Source organism: Stegostoma tigrinum, chromosome 34 (genome assembly GCF_030684315.1).
Source record: "Stegostoma tigrinum isolate sSteTig4 chromosome 34, sSteTig4.hap1, whole genome shotgun sequence".
In the NCBI taxonomy this organism is placed as follows: Eukaryota; Metazoa; Chordata; class Chondrichthyes; order Orectolobiformes; family Stegostomatidae; genus Stegostoma; species Stegostoma tigrinum.
In genome coordinates, this window is record NC_081387.1 from 12,582,717 (window position 1) to 12,602,442 (window position 19,726).

Consider the following 19,726-nt stretch of genomic DNA (forward strand, 5'->3'; position numbering starts at 1 on the left):
TGGCGGGGGGGGGGGGGGGGATAATGGTGAAACAGATCTGATCTGGGCTGAATTCAGAGTTATGGGACTGCTACATCACAGCCCAGTCGGAGTGATTGACAGCAGTTTGAGAAATACATTCTAACAGGTACATGTACATTATAGTCCTGACTGGGTGGAGAGAACAGATTTTCTGTCCTGAAAAGCATTAATAAACCAGTTGGGTTTTTACAATCGTCCAGCATTTTCATGATGATCATTCAGCAGATTAGTTTTGATTTGAGATTTATGAACTAATTTATTTCTAGTTTCCCCAGCTGGCCTGATGGGATTTGAACTCATGTCTCTGGAACATTAGTGTGTAGCCCCAGCATTTATGAGTATGGAACTAACACTGCTATGTTCCCATGGCCTGAAGGTCATGAAAGTCAGGACAAGAGTATGACAAGCAACTAATCCAATATCGCTCAGCATTAACAATGAAATTACCTCCTCAATCAACACCCCTCCCTTTCCCCTGTCCCAGTTAATTATGCTCTCTAATTTTAGTTTAATATGTCAAGAAAAGATCTCTCATTAGTATGGAAAAGTACATGATTTATCTTCGCTCGGAAGTCAATGATCCGAAACTGATAAATAAGAGGACATCGACTATCTAACTGTATTCCAGAGATACTACTCGCAAGTTCAAACATTACCTTTGTAGCAAATAGGTTTAACAGATTGTATAAATATTTAATATTTGCGTTGCTTAAACCTCTGCCCTCAGAAGCAGTAGAGAGGAGAGTTGAGCGGGTTGGGTGGTTAACCATTTCAACCTTCATGAAGGAACCTACTATGGATGGTCATTGAGAGGTAAGACCCTTGTAGAGCTCAACAATGCAACTGCATAATGTACACAGCCACAGTCAAAATCATCAGAGGGCAAATGCTGTTCAGACTGCAGTGTCTTGTTACTAATTCAGGCCAATATGGCAGGGATGGAGGTCCCTGGAGTATCCCAGAAACAGCAAATGGATTGTTACTATTCAGGAATTGAGCCAAGCTTACTGATGTCTGGTATGTGTTGCAGACAAATGGTTCATAAGGATACTGTGGAATATCTGATTTGAATAACATCCCAACGAGTGGGCAAATGGGTTTACCATCTTATGTAAGACAGCCTCTTCAAGAATGCGGCACCCCGATCTAATCACGGCACACATGAAGCCACGCTACTCCTCCTCATACAATAAATGGGGAATATCTGGTAAATGTCAGGTTAATAATCGCAGTGAGAAGCAGGCAGGACATGGAAAATTTTCACAGGAGGGCTGGTTGCGATAATGCAATTGATGTGGATCCAGGGACTTCCAAAAGATATTGGACAAAAGGCTACTTTACAGATTTGTTACCAGAGCAAAACCCAATGGAATAAAAGAAACAGTGGCAGTGTGGAGTTTGACTGTGTTAGAAATTAGTGACTGTTCTGTTTTAGATTGCATGAAAGTGTGCAGTGGTAATTGCTGGTACTGGGACCAAAGCCGCTCTTGATATATATTAAAGACTTCAACTTAAAGGGACAGGGCACAACTTAAATATATGAAGGTGACACCAAAATGTGTATCTTGAACAGCGATGAGGAAAAGATCAGCTTCAAAAGGAGATGCCAAATGAATTAAAGGATGCGATTCTGAGGGTGTGCAAGAACAGAGATACTGGGAGAAATGAGTATAGAAACCGAAAACCACAAATACTGGGGATCACAGCAGGTCAGACAGCATCCATGGAGAGAGAGCAAGCGAATGTTTCAAGTCTAGCTGAGTCCTCATCAGAGCTGACAAGAAGTGTGGAGGGGGCAGCATTTACGTTTTGGTGGGTGGGGGTGGGGGGGAAGGGGTGTACAGTGCTGGGGGAGGAAAGATGTTGATAATTCAGATTAAGTGATCGCAGAACAACGGTGTGCCTAACTGCCAAACCTGAAAGAGCAGACAGTCCCACTGGGGTTGGGGGAGAGGAGACAGGGAATGTAACAAAAGTAGAGATAAAGGAAAGGGAAGAAATGGGAGTTGGTTCGCAATTTGACGGTGTAGAATTAAAAAAAGGGTTGTGGGAGGGGGCATTGTAGGACTGGAATAAGGAGTGTTCTGCATATTCCATAAAGAGGCAGGAGTAAATGGGATCCATGCAGGTGCACATGCCACTTCTTCAACTTGGCAGAAGTGAGATGAATTAAAGGTGGAATTGTTCAGCGAGAGAACAAGTTCAGGCGTGTGGAGGAGTGTGGTGCTTGAGATAGAAGGTATTTGTGCATAGTCACATTAAACATTAATCCACATACCGGTCAGTCTCACAGCATCTCATTAAGGGTTAAGCTAGGTTCGAAGGTTTCTGTCAGTCATGCTAACTGAGTCATAAATCCTGATACTGCTGCTTGAGGAGAAGTGAGAGCATCTCAGAATTAGAGGGGGCTTGGGGCCCTAATGTTCCTTAACACTGTCGATCAATTCTTGCAAGGTTTGAGCAGCTGGAACAGCTATCCGCACTGGATTTACACCCCACCAGCTCCCACACACAGTAAAGATGAAATGGTTTGCGATTTGGATTGGCCGTGGCGCAGGGTTGATTTTCTGTGCTGTTCTTTTCAATTGCAAACTCGGGGATATAATCCAACTCCACCAGGTGGTCTTGTACCAGGCGTTTGGTACCATAAAGGGGCGAATGAACTCAGGATCGGAGTGACACTGGCACGACCCAAACTGAGGGCATCGGTGTGCAGGCTGTTGCTCTGTACCTGTGACCTGATGGCATTGCCGATGGCACTTTCCATCTCTTTGCTCTTTTCCTGGGATCCAGATTGAAGCCAATAAACCGTCTCAGGTTCATCCGCTCGCATGAGGCATGCCCAGCTTGACTGGCATGTGGATATTGACACCTCTCTCTCTCTCTCTGAATGGACTCTTGCTGTGCTTCGGTGTGGTTTGCCCTATAACTCCAGGTCAGGGCACCACCATTTCTGCGCCCAGAGGTTGTCCTATACTGAAGGGCATGTTACTGTGGAATTAAACAGGGAAGGCGGGCCTTAAAAAGACTCAAACAGGGGGAAAGGGGCGTGTCTTTGGAAGTGGAGGACTGGACTAAAGGTCATGACACGCTCCAACATCACTTAGTGTGTGTGGGCACTCGGAGACGATGGCGTTACTTAAGCACTTTGCCACAGGCTACACCCCGGTCCTGTCGCTGCTGGCTCTCTTTCTTTTGCTGGTCGTTTCTTTTATCCGGCGGAGAGTTCCCAGGAATTTCCCTCCTGGACCGACTCCCCTTCCTCTGATCGGGAATCTGCACCAACTGGACCTCAGGAGGCTGGACTGGTCTCTCATGGGGGTAGGTGAGAATCCTGCATTGGGGAATGTCGGAGGGATGGGGCGGTGTGAAGGAACATCTCCCAAGGAGATGCTCAGGGCGACTGAGAGGCACAAAATGAGGGATTCCACCCCCCAAACAGATCTGTAATCTGCGATCTAGGAATCTGTTAGTTCTGGGGCTGTGTTCTGAGAGTCTGGGATCTCTGCTCGTTGATCGGATTTTGACTCTGAACAAAACGAAAGGCAAAAAAGAACCCAAAACAACTGCGAAGTTCTGGCACCTCAGAGCCTGGCAGTGTGAACAATGTTCAATTTAATTAGTGTGTAGCGTGAAGCCAGACCGACGCAGGGCGGTGGGCCGAATGGCCTCTTTCTGTGCTGTAACTTTTTCTCTGGTTCTGAAACCGAACGCCTATCTGAGAGCTTATCAGATACTTACAGTCAGATGTCTAAAACATAGACGGGATAGATAGACAAAGGTGGGAAAAGATCGGTAGAATCGGAGACTTCTGGATGTTTTTTCAGGCAATTATAACCTGAGATACTCACATTTTAAGCGTTAAGGAAAACATTTGAATTCATCTCCTGACTAAATCGGAAAAGGGTCAGCGCAAATGGAAGGGATTGATTTGTCACAGTGGATATTCCTTTAAGGAATATCCCAGACTCAATCAGTTTCCATCAAAGTGAGCTGGGGTGGGTGGGGAACCATAAACGTGAACAAAATGAGGACTGATGACTTGCAAAACAAAATCAGTTTCGCAATGCAATCCCAGGGCCGTGGGTCCATACCACCACGAGGCGGCTTCAGCCGTCCAAGGTCGGGAATGGGTTCGGCGGTGGCGGGAGGGGCTGACAGGGGGAAGATTTGGAAACCAAGAGCTCCGAGGAATTTGGGGGGAAAAAAAATCGGTGCTTCTGCAGCCCCGGCTGGGAATCCAGGGCAGCGTGTTGTCTCCATGGTTCCGGATTCCAGGCTGCAGGAGAGGAAGTGGCTGTGCACCAATGCCATAGGCACAAGGAGGGACGGGGCCCTGCAGATAGAGTTAGGGCCACTGAGAAGGGAAATCACCAGCAGAACCTCAAAAGCAGCAATCTCCTGATTACTCTCACAGGGCCACACACTGGTCAGGGAACAAACAGGAGGGGAAGCAGATGGATACATGCCAGGGGATATGGCACAGGAGGGTGGGCTCTAGATTCCTGGCACATTAGTAACAAATGTGGAGCAGATGAGACCTGTACCAGCCAGACAATTTCCACCTGAATAGAGGCTGCACCAGTGCCCTGACACACACACGGTGTGCTAAGGCTGTTGAGGAGGGTAACAGATTAAATTTTCAGGGGGAATGGGAATGATGAGATAACACTAGAGCGGGAATAGTGATATGATATTACTCACATTCTGAGTAAGAGGAATATCGGTAAGATCTAAATGACCATCATTGCGCCTGCCTGCCTGTGAATGCATGGTGTGTGATAAATAAAAGGGGTGAGTTGCTGATGCAGATAACCACATGAGAACATGGCTTCATGGAAATAAGTTCGACCTGAATCTAAAAAGATAAAGTATCACTGTCCCTTCAGTGTCACTGGCTCAACAGTGGGTGTTGAAAGAGACTTGAGGGCTTGGGTGCATTGATCTTTGAAATGTCATGAATAGGTGCAGAAGATATTCAAGAAAACTAATGGAATGTTGGCCTTTAAATCTACGAACTGGAGTAAAAAAGGATGCAGAGGGTGTGTTGCCGTTGTACAAAATCCAGGTGAGACCCCACTTGGAGTACTGTGAGCGGATTTGGGCACCACACCTTAGGAAAGATATATTGGCCTCTGAAGGAGTACAAACACAGTTTACAAGAGCAATATGTGGACTTCAGGTGTTAAGTTATGTGGGGAGATTACACAAGTAAGGCCTGTTTGCTCTAGAACTTAGAAGCTTAAAGTGTGATCGAATTGAAATCTTGAAGGTGTTGTCGGGAAAAGAGGGTGTAGATAAAGATAAAGTATTTCCTGGGTTTGGAGATCTCGAGGGCACAGTCTGAGAATTAGGGTCAGACCATTCAGGACAGATATTAAGAAGCACTTTCATGCATGGAGGGTTGTGGGGTTTTAGAACTGTCTTCCACAAATGGCAGTGTATGCAGGCCCCAGTTCGTTTTAAATTTGAGATATATACATTTCTGTGAAGAAAAGGTATGAAGGGATCTGGGCCAAAGGCAGGAACGTGCAGTTCAGCCAAATAGCAACCAAGAACTCATTAAATAGTTGAGGGGCTGAATGGCCTCCCACTGTTCCTATCTTCAAGATTCTGGAACTCATTGCCAAGACCATTTCAGGTTTACCTACCTGGACTGCAGCAGGTCAAGAGGGCAGCTCACCACTACCTTCTCAAGGGAAAATGCAGGTGGGTGTCAAATTCTTGGCAATTGGGAATAATGTTCTTTCCTCCAGTTTTCATCCCCAACTGTGCTATAGCTGACCAGAAATGAAACTTTAATGAAACCACTCTCTCTTTGCTAGCTCGCAGAGAAACATGGAAGCGTATTTTCAGTGGAGATTGGCCCGTTGAAGGCAGTGGTGTTGACTGGCTACGATGCAGTGAAAGATGCTCTTGTGAATCACGCTGATCTATTCAGTGGGAGGCCACACCTCCCGATATATGACGACTTTTCATTCCGAAGTGGTAACTTCACTTTTTCATCTGCTTATGTGTTACTCTTTGGTTGCTTCCACCCTGTTGCTCAGCTCATGATTACATGGTGATCAAAATGGCACAAAATGGTCTGGAATTGATCTACAGCCTTTTGGCCACTATTTCCCTCAATTTATCATACCCAATATTCCTGGATTAAGTCAATGTTTATCATCGATTGCAAATGAACAGGTCCTGCTCCCCTGCCCGTTCCCTGCAGCCCTGGAAAAGTCTTTCTCTCATCAGGTGCTGATCCAATTCCCTTTTGAAAGTTTCCATTCATTTTCCATTGATCAGGCATTTTTGATCATCACCACTCAATATGTCTCTCCACAAGCCCACTTTGTTCCTTTTGCCAACAGTATAAGCTTAATGCCATCTGGTTCTCAATCCTCCAGCCAATGGGAAACAGTTTCTCTTCATCTACTCTGTCTAGATTCCTCATGATTTTGGATATCTCCATCCAGGATCTCACACAGCCTTCTCTTCTCCGAGGTGAACAACACCACCTTCAACAAGCGATCACTCACCTCATGACTACCCTCGGTAAAGCATTTGCCAACAATGTGGTCGGTGCTCAGAATTGAACACAACACTCCCCTTGAGGTTAAACAAGTGTTTTTATCAAATTTCAACATAACCTCCTTTGGTATTGCTGAAGACATAAACATTCTGTAAATCAGTTATCTTGCATTTCACAAGAAAATGCTAAAGTAGTGTGAGCTAATATTTGTGCTGCATGAGAGGAGGACTAGTGTCAATTAAGATCATTACGTTTACAGATACACAGCTCTGTGATACGCAGTTGTATATACGCAGTTCAACTTTTGCATTCTTCCAAAACCCGAATGTGTCCGAGCTTCCTCCTGTCACGTTAGATTGCAGTGATCAGATTGCAAACTGATAACAGACCACACATCCCTCCCTTGGTTAAGCTGCTGAGTTGGCAGCCAAACCTTCCTGCTTCTTATTTGCTGCCAAGATTGACTGACACCCTCCCATCTCATGGTACTGCATTCCTGCCTCAAGATAATGGTAATCAGCAAATCTCAGGCACGCGGAATAGTCCTGGAAATCTTCCAAATTTTCTGTGGGCTTTACCAACCTAACTGCAATGTGTCAACATTTCCTCGAACTCCGTAAATATTGAACAAGCGCCAGAACATTAATCTTCACGTGAACTTTGTCCAAGCCAGTCAATATCAGATCAGCAAACTTTTTTTTTCACGGGGTTGTCTCGTTCTAGCATAGGACCATCTCAAATACGAACCGACAAACAATGAAATTGGGAGGATTATTGGTTAGAAAATTCCGAGGGAGGGTGAGATTTAGGGCAGCACGGTCGCTCAGTGGGCTAGCACTGTTGCTTCACAGCTCCAGGGACCAGGTTCGATTCCACCCTCAGGCAACTGTCTGTGTGGAGTTTGCATGTTCTCTCTGTGTCTGCGTGGGTTTCCTCCACGTGCTCTGGTTTCCTCCCACAGTCCAAAGATGTGCAGGTTCGGGTGGATTGGCCATGCTAAATTGCCCATAGGAGTGTGTAGAATAGGTGAGTTATAAGGGGATGGGTGAGGGTGGGATGCTCTGAGGTTCAGTGTTGACTTGTTGAGCCAAAGGGCCTGTTTCCACACTATAGGGGATTCTACAATTCGATCATCATCTGCAGGGCAGTACCTGGGAGGGTTGCGGAAGTGGGTTTCAAAGGGAATAGACTAGATGTGGAGAATGGCAATGTCAGAGGAATTTTGGGGAAGTGAGACCAATGGGATTGCTCCTCCAAAGAGCACTGATGGATAAAATGGACTGAGTGGCCTTCTTCTTGGTTTTAGGATGTTCTGATTCTCAGGAAAGGAAAGGGGATTAGAGATCTGGGGTTTGGCCACACTCACAGCAGAACTGCTCACAATATTTCATCAGCTTTCCTTGTGTCACTTTCAGGGGTTATATTCAGTGATGGGAAGTTGTGGCAGGACAACCGGAAGTTTGTGATCTCGGCTCTCCGAGGCTTTGGCATGGGCAAGAAATCCATTGAGGACAGGATCACTGAAGAGGCCAGCTTTCTTGTTGATGTATTCGAGAGTCATAAGGGTGAGTGCTTCATGGCTCATGAAATGCTGTGATTAAACGTTGCCTTGAAATTGACATCTGCACAAAAGATTTTCACCTGAATAAAAGATTACAACAGTAACTGTAGGTCAAGGACAGTGTTTGCCCCCTGCCCAACCAATGCTGCCGCTGTCAGGATTCAGACCTGGGGTTCCCCTCAATTCAACTCAGTCCTCTCTGATCAGCAGAATCTGCCAGTTGCAGGGCAGGTCTGCCTTAAGGGTCGACCACACAATTCCTTTGGCCATTTTATTGATATCTCCTCCACACATTGCCGACAAAATCCCTCACATATATGGCACTGATGTGGGAGTCGAGGTGCCTGGATTTCCTGAGCTACGGCAGTGGTGAGGCCCACAGGTCAGTGACCCAGCAGTGACAGTGCATGGCCCTGTGATCCCGTGGTGACATGTGCATGTTTGTCTGCCTGTGCTGTCTGGTAATAAGTATATCTGGACATCAGAGTTCCGAATCAAAAATGCCACTCCCCCTCCTCTCTTGCCTTTCCCCCCATCATCTCTTACCTCCCTTTCTATCCTGTATATCTGTAATCGACGGACAAGGAGCACTTGGAGGAAGAAGATTGTTAGTTGAGCGAAGCTTCATGCATCAGCGCAGGCTTGATGGCCGAAGAGCCTATTGCTGTGCTGCGCTGTTCTTTGTTACAACGCACACTCTGCATTCTCTCCACGGACGCTGCCACACCTGCTGAGTTTCTCCAGCAATTTCTATCTTGGCTTCAGATTTCTAGCCTTCACAGCTTTTTGTCTGGTATTAGTAACTTATGCTTTGTCAAAGACAGCAACGATTTTACTATTCCTGCTATTTAGAGCCTGTTTTGTAATTGAATTCTGTGTTTATTCACAGGCCAGCCTTTTGAAACGGCACAGATTATGTATTTAGCCGTGAGCAATATTATCTGTTCTATCATATTTGGAGACCGTTTTGAATATAACAATGAAGTGTTCATCCATCTAACAAGCATGATTAATGAGAACACGAGACTGATTGGAACAGCTCCATTACATGTAATTATCTTTTTATGGTATTGAACTCTGGCTGATTATTGAGGTCGTTTGCTATTTGCTGTGCATGACGATTTCCACACCTGGCATGTTACAGGTTCGAGAGTGTTCTCAACATTGTGTCTCAGTCATAAATGCTGATATGCAAGAAGGGCTTACATGGGTTAAATTGTAGTGAGAAAATGTTCTGTGACAAAATAAATATTGAAGAAGCTTTCCTAAAAAAAAGCAAAGAACTGCTGGCAATCAGGAACTGACTGGCAAATTGCTGGAAAGACCCAGGAAGTTTGGTAGCATCTGTAGAGAGAAAATTTTGGGCACAATGACCCTGCTTTAGAATTGACGAAATTAACCTGGGGTGATGAAGAACGTGTGGTATGTTATAGAATCACAGAAAGATTCCTCGAACTGGAATCATTCTCGCCGACTCTCAACAGGGAAGTGCTGGGGGTGGGGGGTGCATGGTGGTTGGTCAAGCTTTCAAGGGACGCGATTCCCGCAGCTTCCCACATTGAGGGAAAATGTTGCAAGTGACGTCAGCCTGGGGTCCACTGTGGTGGATGGCGGAATTTCAATTTGATTTATCAACAAAAATCTGGAATTAAGGATATAAAGATGAAAGCAGTTGTAAAGAAAAGCCCACGTTGTGCTCTCCTTTGGAGAAAATTTGTGGTCCTTCCTGGGCCTAACCTGAATCTGATTTTAGGAATCCATGTATAATAGGTGCTAGTGAATAGGTCACCCATTCTAGACTATAACCAAAGCATTCAAGATAAACATAAATAAATTTGGAAGGTTTGTGGCTGGGGTTGGGGACACAGAGCGGGGAGGAGGAAATGCAGTGTTGCCATGACAATCTCCTATCTCCCATGAAGCATCACTGAAAGTCACAGGTCACCCACATTGGCCGTGGAGGAGCAACCATTGACCCACTGAAGGCCTGAATGTGTTCTTGTGTTGCTGCTCCAATCCAGCTGTACAATTCTTACCCATCGCTGGGATTTCTGATTCCGGGTCGCAAGAAGATTATTGAAAATCAAGTGAAGATGCACAAAATCTTTGACGGAGTCTTCAAAGCTGCGAAAGAGACATTGAGCGAAAACAGCATCCAGACATTCAGCGAGGCCTTAATTATGAGACACCAGCAGGTACAGTGACACACCTTTGCAGCAGGAAGGGGAATCTCCACAGATTTCACACTCTGCGCCAGGACGTTGGTTTTTGAGATTTGGAAGGTTCTGTGTTAAACATCTGTTATTATTTGGGGGCAGCACGGTGGCTCAGTGGTGAGCACTGCAGCCTCACAGCACCAGGAACCTGGGTTCAATTCCAGCCTCGGGCAATTGTCTGTGTGGAGTTTGCACATTCTCCCCGTGTCTGCGTGGGTTTCCTCCGGGTGCTCCAGTTTCTTCCCACAGTCCAAATATGTGCAGGCTAGGTGGATTGGCCGTGCTAAATTGCCCATAGTGTTCAGGGATGTGTGGGTTATAGGGCGATGGGCCTGGGTGGGATGCTCCACGGGGCAGTGTGGACTTGTTGGGCCGAAAGGCCTGTTTCCGCACTGTAGGGAATCTAATCTAATCTAATCTAATCTATTGTATCCTGCAGTGGTGCCCCCTAGGTACTGGATAGAACTATTAATGTGTAGCTCCAAGCACTCACTACATCTGATTATGTTCCAAATCGTATTGCTCATTACATCGCATGGATGCTGTTTGTGCCCAGCACATAGCATTGACGGTGTGCGAGTTTCAATCTTGTAAGAAAACAAAACGGACAGTCCAATCAGGATATAACTGGTGAGATATCTTTCGTGATTTCACCTGTTATTTTCTCCAAATAATGTCCTGGAAATGGTGTTCAGTGTTTTGGAGTTGTACATTTCTTGTTTTGTCTGGGATATCAATCTCTTTGATATGAATGAATTGAAACCTCACAATCAGAAAGACCAGCCCCTCCATCACTACTGTGCTGCCAGAATGGCTTACCATGAATTCAGACAAGGGAGAGAACTTTCCTTCAGACGATGTTAGGGGGATACAACAGAGGAGGAGGTCCTTTGGCCCACCGTATCAATGACTGTTCCCAGGTAGAACTGTCCCACTCCCCTATCCTTTCCCCACTGCCCTATCACTTGTTTCCCTTCAGGTGTTTACCCGACCCTCGTGTGAACAGTGCTTTGTATCTGTATCAGATCGCTCAGCATCGCGCTGCAGCATAATATTCCTTGCTGTCCCCTCTGAGTGTACTTGTTCCTGACTCTCCGAGCTGCTGCAATCACTTTCCCCGGTTTCATCCGGTCAAACCCATTGATGATTTCCAGCAGCCCATTCCGTAGAATCGATACTTTCCGTAAAGTGTGACACCGGAACTGGATGTGCTACTCCAGCTGAGGCCTCACCAGTTTTTTTCATACATGTGTGTCTACTGCAGAAAGGTGTGGATCAACTTCCTGACTTACTTACTCTGTCCAACAAAAGCTGTGAAGTTGCTCTAAAGGGCTTCTCAACCTGTTGTTCCATCTTCAGGGTGCCGACTGGCTGCTCTCCGCTGTTTGGACACCGATTATCCGGAGTGTCCCTGATCCCCATCCAGGGACATAGGCTCCAATGATCAGAGCCTCTGTGCGCCCCCCTCTCCCAGGCCGTGCCCGTGGACACAGTCGCGATAGTGACCAGGCTCTCTTCCTCTGTCAGAGTCTAACTGTTGGCCAGGACACCAGAAATCCCTCAGCTGCACTTCCTCAAACCATGCCACATGCTCCCTCATCTCCACCCGCAAAGGCAAATTGGGCCTCTGTTCAGTTTTACACCGTGAAAGGGAACCCTCCAACAGTGCAGCACTCCCTCGGAACTGCGCTGACATCTCGGAGGGCTCACATTTGAGAAGCCCAGCTTGAATTTACTAGACCGCCAGGCACAGGAGCAGAAATAGACCATTCAGCCCATCCAATCTGCAGATGCTGTAAATCAGGAACAAAAACAGAAGTTGCTGGAAAAGCTCAGCAGGTCCGGCAGCATCTGTGAAGGCAAAAAGCAGATTTAACATGTTGGGTCTGGTGACCGCTCCTCGATGGCGGTTGGGAAAATGTCAGTTCCTGTGTAGAAACTAGGGAGGTGGGTGGGGTGGGGAGTAAACGCTAGGATAGAGCCCAAAGAGAGAGAAAGACAGTTGGATGGACAAAGGAGTTGCTAACAATCAGGCTGGGAGGGTGAATAGTTGTTAATGGGGACTGTTAGTGACTAACAACAGGGGGTGTGTAATGGCAGGCTGTGTGGTAACAAGGCCTGGTGTGTGGGGTGGGGATGGGACATGGGAGAGTTTCGGCTCTAAAATTATTGAACTCAATATTGAGTTCAGAGGGCTGCCTGTCATTAGTCACTAACAGTCCCCATTAACAACTGTTCACTCTCCCAGCCTGATCGTTATCAAATCTTGTCCGTCCAACTGCTCTTCTCTCTCTTTCGGCTCTGTCCTATCATTTACTCCCGAACCCATTCCCCTCCCCACGTTTTTCTGAAAATAAACTGACGTTTTTCCAGCCACCATCAGTTCTGAGGGAGGGTCACCAGACCCAAAACGTTAACTCTTGTTTTCCCTTCAGAGATGCTGCTGGACCTGCTGAGCTTTTCTGGCAACTTCTGTTCTGTTGCCTTCACACTGAGCTTGGGTGCTTGTTATTTCTGTGATTCAGGGACAGGGATTCCCTCATCCCTCTATTCTGCAGCTTTCTGCACCCTTTCTCCATTTAAATAACATTCGACTCCCCTATGATAACAAGGTGTGGAGCTGGATGAACACAGCAGGCCAAGCAGCATCTTAGGAGCAGGAAGGCTGACGTTTCGGGCCTAGACCCTTCATCTTACTATATCTAATGAAGTGTCGAGGCAGAAACATCAGCCTTCCTGCTCCGAAGATGCTGCTTGTCCTGCTGTGCTCATCCAGCTCCACACCTTGTTATCTCGGATTCTGCAGCATCTGCAGTTCCTATGATCTTCGCCTCCTCTATCCTTGCTGCGAAGATGGACAACATTCCCATTTCCCTGCATTATATTCCACCTGCAAAGTATCGTGACATTGACCACCGGAGGCCAAAGGATCACTATCCCAGTCCCCCGCCCAAATTTACAGAGCTGGATATTTTCCTGAAGAGGGCAGCACATTCTGCTTTGTTTTGTTTTGTCTTGAAGGAATTAGGAAGTGAAGATGTAGAGGTTAACAAAAAGGATATCCTGGTGACAATCAATGACCTGTTTGGTGCTGGCACAGAAACGACCTCCACTACCATCTGCTGGGGACTCGTTCTCATGATAAACTATCCAGAAATTCAGAGTAAGGAATCCTTCGCTCTGTTAGTTTGGTGCTTGTGTCTAAATTGGTATCTGATTGTAATACATACAGTTGCTTTGCAATGGATGGAAGTGATATGGAGGAGAATTTGGATGTTGGGTTATTGATAAGTTTGCGGGTAACGCAAAGATTGGGGGAGGTGCGGGTGGTGAGGGGGATTGCCAGACAATACAGATAGGCTGGAGATGGCAGATGGAGTTTAATCCGGACAAAAGCAAGGTGATGTGTTTTGGGAGATCTAATGCAGGAGGGAACTGCACAGGAAGTGGCAGAACCCTGAGTAACATCAACACACAGAGGGATCTAGATGTAGAGGTCCACAATTCCCCAAAAATGGAAACACAAGGGGATAAGGTGGTCAAGAATGCCTCTGCCATGGCTTATTCATCGGCCTCGGATGCAGTTTGAACAATTGGTCTGTCTTGTTGCAGCTTTACAGAACTTTAGTTTGGCCACATTTGGAATATTGTGTGTAGTTCTGGTCGTCACACTGCTGGAAGGATGTGGAGGCTTTGGAGAGGGTACAGAGACGGTTTGTAAGGACATTGCCTGGTGCAGCAGGCATTAGCCACGAGGAGAAAGGGGATAAACTCATTCGTTTTCACTTGAATGTCGAAGGATGAGGGGCAACTTGATAGAAATTTACAAAATTATCCGAGGCAAGGATAGAATGGATAGTTGGAGGTTTCTCCTTGTTTGGAATGACAATGGCTCGGGATCATAGTTTTAAGGGAAAAGGGGGTAAGTGTAAAGGAGATGTGAGAGGCAAGTTATTTTTCCACCGCGGGTAATAAGTGCCTGGAATACGCTGCCAGGGAAAGTTGGGGAGGCAGATACAACAGGAATATTTAAGAAACATCTTCTCAGATATGAATAGCAGGGAATAGAGGGATACGGACTGCACGGCGATAAAAGATTTTTAGATTAAAAAGACATCATGTGTCAGCACAGACATGATGCATCGAAGGGCCTGTTCCTTTGTTGAAACAGCTGTAGGGTCGGAAGCGTATTGGCCATCTTAATCAGAAACCCCTCCGTTGGCTGATATCAGAAAGAGCTGATCATTCACGAACCAGAAAGTGGCGTCTTTCTGAGCTTGAGCCCAAGCTGACAGCTCCGGGCCTGGAGGAGACAACTTTCGTTGCAGATTCCGGGACAATGCCCAGTGTGACAATCATACAGAGGCAAAAACAGGATTGGCACTTCTCCTAAATCTACATTTTAAATTCTGTATTTCATCTCTGCCCTGGATTGAGAGTGCAAGAGCATTATTAAGCACCAGAGAAAATGCTACAAGGACAGCAGAGCCATAACCTGTTTACAGTGTGGCACAGAGCAGGCTGGTTGTCGCTGTCAGGTGCATATTGCTTTACAGACATACCCCTGCACCTGCTCACTGATCCCATTGGTTGCAGCCTTTCACTTCTGCACTGAGTTCCATAGCTGGATCTACACAGGCATGTTTTGAGAATTATTCAACTTGTCCCAATTTGCCTTAGCTTAAACCCAGTGAACACCCCAGTAGCTGCACAGTGAACTCTCCAATCTTGTAAATCATTGTGGTCAAGGGGAACCAATAGCACGGAATGAGAAGACAGAACATTGATGAGCCTTGAACGATTGGAGTTCTGACAAAGGAATCTCTTGCCCCTGTCAGAGAGACAAAGACTTCCTCAGATACATCAGGAATCCAACAGAACTGACCAACCGGCTGCCCGCCTGATTCACTTGGATCAGTGCCTGATTGCGAATGGGACTGACGGCAGAAAGGATTTGTGTAGATTGAAGGGAACAGTTATTCCGATAAACAGGTCTCTGCAGAGAGGACGGGGCAGCTCGGTGTGACTTTATTAAAAGTTTTGATCTTGATGCCATTGGTTCAGAAGTGTTTGCGATATTGGTGGAAAAAAAACAATTCAGGGCCTTTGGGCTACATTTTCTCCACCCACAGGCCAGGAACTATCATAAACCTGAAATCTTTGACCTCTTTATGGGGTATTTTGGGGAATGGCCCCTAAAAGCCCCTCCTGGGATCATCCTGTCCCTGTCAACTTTCCTGTCCTGCATGTATTATGTGGAAATTTAGGCTGAACAAATAAGCACTTTCAATTGAATTTGTCTCGAGAGTCATAAATATCAATAGTTATCATGTTCCCACTGAATTATTTTAAATATGTTGACAAATTGTCCTCATTAGTGAACCATAACATTTATGTGCTTGGGACAATTTGATTTTTAGGCCTGTCGGGGCTGATGAAGCTAAGTATTGAGAGGGGAGTGTACTGGCAACAGAACAGACAGTGCCCATTCTGTGTTTTTGAACAAGTCAAAGCTCTGTGCTTTAGTTTCTCCACACTGCTTCTCCATCCAAAGTTCTTTATCTATTTTGCCTATTTCAGAGAAAGTTCAAGATGAAATTGATCAGGTTATAGGAGCTGGTCGATTCCCGAGAACAGAAGACCAGAGACACATGCCCTACACTGTTGCTGTGATTCATGAGATCCAGAGGTTTGCCAACATCGTCCCCCTGAACCTACCTCATTCGACAACCGAGGATGTGCATTTCAGAAAATATTTCCTTCCAAAGGTATGAGATTAGAAACGGCTTACGTTTCACAGTTTGTGTACTGTTGCAATTGTAACAATGTGGTACTTTCTGAACAAAAACAGGATCTGAATCTGAACAGAAGCAAACTAAAAGAAAGGGGAATTTCAATGTTGAGTGTTGCTAAAAAATAATATCATCAAAGCTTTTCATCACATAACCTGATAGTGAAAAATGAGGCCATTCATCACATCGCATCTTTCCTGGCTCTTATGAGCATTATGACAGAGCTAAACATCTGCCTTTCTCCCATAAACCATTGTTTCTGTTTAAATGATCATCTAATGCCCTCTTCAATGCCTCATTTGGACCTGCCTGTACCATGTCATTCCAATCGCAGGCACTAACTGTGGGAAGAGGTTTGATTTCAAATCTCACCTCACATTTGTTTGCGAAATGCTTTACAGCTGTGCTCTCGGGTCTTCAGTCCCGTTATGAGCACCTTGCACTGATCAGAACAATGCGTATGTAGAATGTAACATTATTTTTAACGAATGAGAGGAGAGTGCTGATTGGTTGGCCAGTAGCCCAATTAGCAGACGCTCAGGCAAATGCACCGGTTAATGATGACTGGTGCCTAACTGTCAAGCTCCATCTAAGGTTTAACTGAAGCCAGTTGACTGTAATTGGTCAAGGAATTACCCTGAGGAGTGAACTGGAGATTGGAAGTCACCTATTTAATTGAGTTAAAGAGGCACAATCTGTATACATGTTCATTCTGTTGCAACAGCAGGTTCCTGTGCACTAATCCATGTAGCCTCCATTGCAGGCCAAATGACAATTTGGATATTAGTGAGTCAGGAATTGTGTATTTTTGATTGACGGGGTGAGACATTACATTTGACAATAAGGTCGGGCCAATTATAACCTGAGGTGTCCAGTGAAACTAACAGGACCGGATACAACACTGGGTTTACACATCCTGCATGACTCACTCTCCATTGAAGTCAGGCACAGTGACACATTCGGAATTGCTTTCCGTGTTTTTCAGGGAACCTACATTATTCCTTTACTGACCTCAGTGCTGTATGATAAAACTCAATGGGAAAAACCACACGAGTTTAACCCAGCTCACTTCCTGGATGCTGATGGGAATTTTGTGAAGAGAGATGCCTTCTTGCCTTTCTCCGCAGGTAATTGGTCGAAAAAGTAACCACGTGTTCCATCACTAAAATACGTCAATTTCTGAAGTGACACAACTTACTGTTGAGAAAAATCTTAGATTTGACCTGGTAGCAACCTCCAAAATTTCACCATAAGTTGAGCTTCCCTGTTTCTTACTTTGATCATGGGATGTGGGCATTGCCGCTAGGCCAGGTTGCCCCTTGAGAAGGTGGTAGTGAGCTGCCTCTTGAACTGCTGCAGTCCACGTGCTGTAGATAGGTGCTGTTGGCGGGGGCGGGGGGGGCTGGTATTCCATGATTTTGACCCAGTGACACCAAAAGAATGAGGATATGGAAAGGTCAGGACAGTGGATGTGAAGACTGTGGGATGAGTCATAATCCTGTTGAAGAGCAGAAACATCTTGAGGGGCCGAATGGTCGGGTCCAGTTCTTATTTCTTATTGTCTTACAGTCAGGGTGGCAAGTGGCTTGGAGGGACTGCAGAAGTTCAAGGGAGGGGCAATAAATGCTGACCCAAGCCCATGTCCCATGCGCGAATAAAGAAAAGGAATGCCAAAGGAGAAGCCTACAACCATTAATGTCAATTAATTCAATGAAGGATGTACCGCAGGTCCTACAATCACACGGGGGCTTGGTGAGCCCACCCCGATGCACAGTCTTTGTCTCTTTACCCAAGGAAGGGTAAAGTTACCTCAGAGACAGTCACTGAGCTGATTCCTGGAATGAGGAGGGACAGAGAAGGCTCAGTGCTACATTCCTTCATGACAAGAAGAATGAGGGCTAATCTCATCGAAATATTGAGAATTCTTCAGGCCCAGGACAGGGGACATGCTGGGAGAATGTTCCTGCTAAATGGACAGTTCTAGAACTAGTCATAGTCTCACAGTAAAGGTGTGTCTGTTCAAGACAGGAATAAGGACTCAGAGTGGTGTGCGTCTTTGGAATTCTCTACCCTGAGTGACCTGTGGATGTTCAGTCTTTGAGTAGATTCAGGACTGAGTTTTGGGTCCGAATTAAGTGACTAATTCAATTATGGGGTAGGCGTGGGAATGGAGAGACACAATGCTGTGAATGAAATTGCTTGCCTTTGGGTGACCACTGGGATGGCCTCAGAGATAGGTGTTTGGAAGGTGGTGGTCTGTGTTTTGGTGAGGTACTGATGGTGTCCTGTTCTTTCTCAGGTCGGAGGGTGTGCGCTGGTGAGGCGTTGGCTAAAGTGGAACTTTTCCTGTTCTTCACCACCCTGCTGCAGAAGTTCCACTTCCAGGCCCCACCAGGTGTGACAGACCTGGATACCAGCCCGAGAATAGGCTTAGTCGCCAACCCGAAACCTCACCGGGTTTGTGCTGTGCCTCGCTGAAGGGACCAGCGACAGTCCCAGCAAATCTTTCCCTGCTGAGTTTACAAGTACAGGACCTGCAATCCAACGTGAGGGAGTACTGGTACTGGATTTCCCTCTCTCTGTCCAATTTGCAACGCAATCATTTACGCTTTGTACAAGTCTATGTCACACCATCTTCACTTCTGTAACTATAACTTTTTTGTGGAATTAATTGAGAATTTTCACTGATTGTAAGAGGAGGCAGAAATTCCTTGGAAAGTTCGAACTCTCTTTGCAAATTAAGTCAGAACCCATCCCAGACCTGTGTGACTGACTCACTTTGAGAAAATGCTTTCCTTCTGGGAACATTATGTTCATTGAGTTATTTGAACTGATGCATTGCAGTGACTGAATGGTTAAGCAGTGTTCTCTATTCATACAATGATTAGCATTTCTCTCTGATTGATTGTTTGGCTGGTTACACACAGCTTAGTCAGACTGATTGGTGTAACTGCATAGGAACCTCAGGGAGCTGAAAGCTGTCAGATCAATATGGACCTGAAGGGCAAATACCTGACTGAAATACTCTACCTCAAATTATGCAAAATGCTGTTTACTATTGGGAAATATTACTCAAGGTGCAGAAGTAGGTGGCATGCTGTCTGATATCCAAATTATTTATTAATCAGCCTCATTATTGGTTCACTGTTGCAGTTTGTGTTTTCTCTCTCTTTCTTTCTCTCTCTGTCTGCCTGTCTCTCTCTCTCTCTCTTCCCCACCCCCCCCAACAGACACGTCATGATGAAAGGCAGATGCTGTTACGAGTCCAGATTTGAAATGAAAGTAATAAAGTTTGGCTTGCACAGGGCACAGAATGTGTCATGGAATTTGAAAGTCGGGCGTCTTTTAATGCTGTTTGAAAAAGCAATGCCTGAAGAGTTCAGCTTGCAGATGATCCGGAGCTGAGAGGGTATACCCGTCATTTTCATATACCCAGCCTGATGCCTGTTAAATGTTTATATGCTTCCTCAGGCAACTCATTCCATACATGCCCCACCCTTTGCATGAAAAAGATGCCCCTTAGGGCCTTCCTGATCCACAAGCTGTAAGTTTGCTGACAATGCCATTAAGGATGGAATTCCAGGATTTTGACCCAGCGTCAGCGAAGGAATGGTGA

The 19,726-nt window shown here is 45.8% G+C and overlaps 1 protein-coding gene across 1 annotated transcript; it reads left to right on the top strand.

Annotated features, from left to right (window-relative positions):
- The first annotated feature begins 3,106 nt into the window (after positions 1–3,106).
- Positions 3,107–19,443, top strand: LOC125446360 (cytochrome P450 2K6-like). Its single transcript, XM_048519870.2, has 9 exons — positions 3,107–3,342; positions 5,847–6,009; positions 7,957–8,106; positions 8,992–9,152; positions 10,124–10,297; positions 13,340–13,481; positions 15,899–16,086; positions 17,096–17,237; positions 18,410–19,443. Exons 1-9 carry the CDS (start codon positions 3,151–3,153, stop codon positions 18,586–18,588), a joined length of 1,491 nt encoding a protein of 496 aa, XP_048375827.2. The 5' UTR covers positions 3,107–3,150; the 3' UTR covers positions 18,589–19,443.
- Positions 19,444–19,726: the final 283 nt, after the last annotated feature.

Excerpts from the sequence above, each read along its gene's own strand:
- LOC125446360 (XM_048519870.2), top strand. The coding sequence starts at position 3,151 with ATGGCGTTACTTAAGCACTTTGCCACAGGCTACACCCCGGTCCTGTCG. Across the intron at positions 8,107-8,991 it reads TGTATTCGAGAGTCATAAGG|GCCAGCCTTTTGAAACGGCA; the intron begins GTGAGTGCTTCA and ends GTTTATTCACAG. Across the intron at positions 10,298-13,339 it reads TAATTATGAGACACCAGCAG|GAATTAGGAAGTGAAGATGT; the intron begins GTACAGTGACAC and ends TTTGTCTTGAAG.